This window comes from Drosophila bipectinata, chromosome 2R (genome assembly GCF_030179905.1).
Source record: "Drosophila bipectinata strain 14024-0381.07 chromosome 2R, DbipHiC1v2, whole genome shotgun sequence".
NCBI lineage: Eukaryota > Metazoa > Arthropoda > Insecta > Diptera > Drosophilidae > Drosophila > Drosophila bipectinata.
In genome coordinates this window covers 14,452,592-14,457,606 of record NC_091737.1, presented here as the reverse complement: position 1 = coordinate 14,457,606, position 5,015 = coordinate 14,452,592, and the positions used below count along the sequence as shown (strand labels likewise).

Below are 5,015 nucleotides of genomic sequence, written 5' to 3'. Positions count from 1 at the left end.
GCACATGTGGAATGAATGCGTTTCTTTGGCTATTTATAAAAATTCCAAATGATAAGAACTTGAAAACAGCCCGGCAGTGCATTCCTGTATCTGTATCTGTATCTGTGTATTACTCATGCGCCTGGTCGGCTGGCGTCGTTTGGTATTTTTGTGACTCTTTTCGGTATTTTCGAGAGAGTTGCGACGCGGTAAGCGGGCGTTGTTGTTGCCACAGACGAAGTATTTTTTTCAAACTGTTCGGACGGTCATACTGACACAGAAAATGCAAAAAAAGTAAGAGCGAAAAGAGCTGGCGTAGGCGTGACAAACGGTGAAAAAAAAAGCGTAGTGCAGCACGAACAGTGCAATTGACCCCAAAGGAGCTTACGGTGCAGTCCCCCTCGAGCAGACCCAACCCCGAGTCCACACAGAACCGAAAACTTGAGCCTGGCGCTTGGCGGCCATTCAAATGAATAGTCCTCGCACAAATGCGGTCAATGGCGGCAGCGGCGGCGTCGGCAGCGGCGGTGGTGCTATCTCCGCCCTTCCGAGCACTCTCGCCCAACTGGCTCTGCGCGACAAGCAGCAGGCGGCGGCATCGAGTGCATCCCCCGCCACCAGCAACGGCGGCAGCGAGTCCTCATCCGTGGGCGGCAGGCCAGCAACTCAGCCACCTAGTGTGCCATCATCATTGACGGGTGCCAGTAAGCTGGAGAACAGCGCCTCCAACGGCGACTCAAACAAGCTCACCCACGACCTCCAGGAAAAGGAGCACCAGCTGGTGCAGAAGCCACAGAAGCCGCCGCTCCCGGTGCGCCAGAAGCCCATGGAGATCGCTGGCTACGTGGGATTCGCCAACCTGCCCAATCAGGTCTATCGCAAGGCGGTGAAGCGGGGCTTTGAGTTCACCCTGATGGTGGTGGGTGCCAGCGGATTAGGCAAATCCACGCTCATCAACTCGATGTTTCTGTCCGACATTTACAACGCAGAGCAGTATCCTGGCCCGTCGTTGCGCAAGAAGAAGACCGTTGCCGTGGAGGCCACTAAGGTCGTACTCAAGGAAAATGGAGTTAACCTTACCCTTACCGTAGTGGACACCCCAGGATTTGGAGACGCCGTGGATAACAGCAACTGCTGGGTGCCCATATTGGAGTATGTGGACAGCAAGTACGAGGAGTACCTGACGGCAGAGTCCCGGGTTTATCGTAAGACCATCTCGGACAGTCGGGTGCATTGCTGCCTGTACTTCATCGCTCCATCTGGACACGGACTACTCCCCTTGGATATTGCCTGCATGCAGAGCCTGTCGGATAAGGTGAATTTGGTGCCAGTGATCGCCAAGGCGGACACAATGACTCCGGACGAAGTGCATCTGTTCAAGAAGCAGATCCTCAACGAGATTGCCCAGCACAAGATTAAGATTTACGACTTCCCCGCCACGCTGGAGGATGCGGCCGAGGAGGCGAAGACGACGCAGAACCTGCGTAGCCGGGTGCCATTTGCGGTGGTGGGTGCCAACACCATCATCGAGCAGGACGGAAAGAAGGTGCGCGGCCGGCGCTACCCCTGGGGCCTGGTGGAGGTGGAAAACCTGACGCACTGCGACTTTATTGCGCTGCGAAACATGGTGATTCGCACACACCTGCAGGATCTCAAGGACGTGACGAACAACGTCCACTACGAGAACTACCGCTGCCGTAAGCTCTCCGAGCTGGGCCTGGTGGACGGCAAGGCCAGACTGTCGAACAAGAATCCGCTCACCCAGATGGAGGAGGAGAAGCGGGAGCACGAACAGAAGATGAAGAAGATGGAGGCCGAGATGGAGCAGGTCTTCGACATGAAGGTGAAGGAGAAGATGCAGAAGCTCCGGGACTCTGAGCTGGAGCTGGCCCGCCGGCACGAGGAGCGCAAGAAGGCGCTGGAAATACAGATCCGGGAACTGGATGAGAAGCGGCGCGAGTTCGAGCGGGAGAAGAAGGAGTGGGAGGATGTGAACCATGTGACGCTCGAGGAGCTCAAGCGACGAAGCCTGGGCGCCAACAGCAGCTCCGACAACGTTGATGGCAAGAAGGAAAAGAAAAAGAAGGGTCTGTTCTAAGTCAACACGCTCAAAATCCACAACCCCCCCTAATAACATCCCATCTCCCCCCCCATGATATTCTTAAGCGCTAATCTCGAGAACAAAACAAGCATAAAAAAAGAAAATCCCTAGCGTATCCCGTAATTATACATATACCTACATATAAAAGTAATACGAGTAAAAGTGCATAAATATATCTATTGTTGGGCCTAACTGGCCTCAGCCTATCCGGCGCCCACAAGGCTTCTCTATTCGCACAGCAATCGCACTCGGCCGGCGTTGCATTTGTTTTTTTACATTACTATACAAATATAATTCATAGCAGCAGTTGCAGTATTTTACCAATATAATACGAGTATATATAGATTCAGGCATTACTTGACGGACACATTACTTGCTAGCCTAATGAATTGAGTATGGATATCAATGCCATCGAATTAAATCGAACCAGACCCAAAACGGTATTTACAAAATACTTAAATATCTTAAAGCTTAAATCTACACAAGCGAAAAAGCAACACCTAAGCGAAAAGTACGAAAATCGATCCTAAAAATTAATTATAAAGAATGAAAGAAAAAAAACCAACAAAAATAATGAAACCATGTATAACGTATGCTATTGATATTGTAATTGTATTTTACCTATTATGCATAAAAAAAAAGTAATAAGTCATAAAACACCCAAACACTCGGCAGTATCAGAATCAGAAGCAGCAACACCAGCAGAAAACCAACAAAACAAAACAAAAATATACTCTTGCATTTTACAAAATAAAGTCTTCTCTTTAGTTTAACTACATAAAACAATGGAAAGTACTCCATATTGTATTGTTTAATCAACTGCAGTCGGAGAACAGATCGGGGTCTACAGATCGGGAAAAGGAACAGGGTGTTCCGAATCATTGGAACACGTCTGGTAAATACGGAATGTGTGTGAATGGCATCAATGAAGTCAGACAATCTCCTCCAAAGTCTGACTAATTTTTTTGTTACACATAATTTCAATCAGCTTTTAAGACGGGAGGAGAATGGATGACTCAGTTGAAGAAATATGAGGTTTTTGAACGCGAGACTCGGAACTACAGCAAATAGTTAAATCACTCACCGCAAACAATTAAAAGAGTTTATGAATATATATTTTCTTATACAGTGAGCATAATTTAAATGGGATTTTGTGAGATTCCGACTTTCAAACTTGCCCATCTTTGGTTCCTGCCACACCCTATATATGTCGTACATGTTTATGTCTATATAGTCACGGTCAAAATAATAGCTAAAAATATTTATTAGGGTTTTTAAAAAATGTTATATATTCCCCAAAACTCTGACCTGAATCACTTATTTTTTTGTTTAAAAACAATCAAGATAAGAAAAGATAAGATTAAATATAATATGTATTATATTTATCATCATTTTTTAAAGATATACAATGATGGAAGCCAAACTAAATATGCTTAACGTATCTGATAGATACGAAAGTATCTCATCTGTTTCAATTAAGCATCTTATAGCTAATATCTTGACCGTAGCTGTTTGTGTGGGGAATTCTGCATTTTCGCTGGGCTCCGGCACTTGAAATGGCTTTCTAAATGCCCCAGACACACCAGCATGGATATTTAATTTATGCACACAAAAATTAATCCATAACCCAATTGGAAGGCACTCAATTAGAGCCATAAAAAGCGTAAAATGAAAATCCATTGGTGAAAGACATCGGCTGGCGATACATGGAGCGAGAGTGGACGAGTGGGTGGAAGGGGATGGGTGGGCTGGAGATCAAGATACCATTGCCGTTGTATGTGCCAGCCATATCCATATGGGTACGCAATCGTATGTATATGTACATAAGTGTATGTAAGTCAACAACGTTGACGCAGCACTTAACTCAACTCGAAGCAATTGGCTTTGGCGATCAATGAACGCAACACCAAAGAAGAAGAGTATCAGGAGAGTGGAGTACACTGAAAGAAATTATCTAAAAAGATTACATATTTCATTTAAATATAGTTTCTTTGATAATATTCAATAAAATAATTAAAAAGTAATAAAATAATTTCTTAAAATCTTATCAAATATTAAACTTTTTACAGTGTGAAGTTTGTTGCGTCGTTTTTAGGACGATGACTCAAGTATACATCACAGGGAAGGTGGTGGGTATAAGGGGGAACAGGGTATGTTTGAGTTTGTGGAGCTTATCGGTCTGGAATGAGAGCACAACAGCTCCGCTTGTTTCCCTCAGTGGGTGAGCCTCAATGTGGTGTCCATGTGGTGAGCTCTTGTGTATGCCAGTGTGTGTTCCAGAGTCATATGGACAAGACACCCTGTAACCGAGTTCGATACGCTTGTGGACAGCATTCCAGCACGTCAAACGCAAAACCAAGCCATCAACAAACGCTTAAGATCAAAAACAAATGTTGACCGTTTCTAACGAGCCGGCCCATGGAAGATAGCCAGACGGAGAGAAATGGCGGTGGTTCTCCAACCCACACACCCACATGTCTGGCACACTTACGTGAGCATACGTGACCGGGAGAGAGCCAGGGTGATACTGAGAGGAAGAATGTTGCGCATGCGCAGGGTTTTGATATTAAAAGAGGGCCCTAAAAGCGAGTTATATAGATATGATAAATAAATAAAGATTTAGGATTTAAGATTCGTTTTAAAACTAAACATTTTATTGCAACAAAATATTTAAAAATCTTATTTAAAATTTTAAACTGATTACTGGATATCTCCTAGTCGAGATATGCATCTCTGTATAATATCGTTAAATGATTTTTATTTGAAATTTCCGTTCCTCAGTTTTAAACTCAGTTACTGGTAACTCGACTCGACTTTTGACATGGCAATGGGGGGAAGTGATTTTATAGGATGGCCGGTTTATTGGTTTGTTTGTTTGCTTTTGAATGCCCTCTGTCCCTAGCCCTTTCCCATTCCCGGTTCCAATCATATTTAT

The 5,015-nt window shown here is 44.8% G+C and overlaps 1 protein-coding gene across 1 annotated transcript; it reads left to right on the top strand.

Annotated features, from left to right (window-relative positions):
• Window positions 1-219: 219 nt before the first annotated feature.
• pnut (septin 7-like protein pnut) lies at window positions 220-2,872 on the top strand. The gene has a single exon (XM_017250836.3). The coding sequence runs from the start codon at window positions 449-451 to the stop codon at window positions 2,075-2,077; it is 1,629 nt and encodes a 542-aa protein (XP_017106325.1). The 5' UTR covers window positions 220-448; the 3' UTR covers window positions 2,078-2,872.
• Window positions 2,873-5,015: the final 2,143 nt, after the last annotated feature.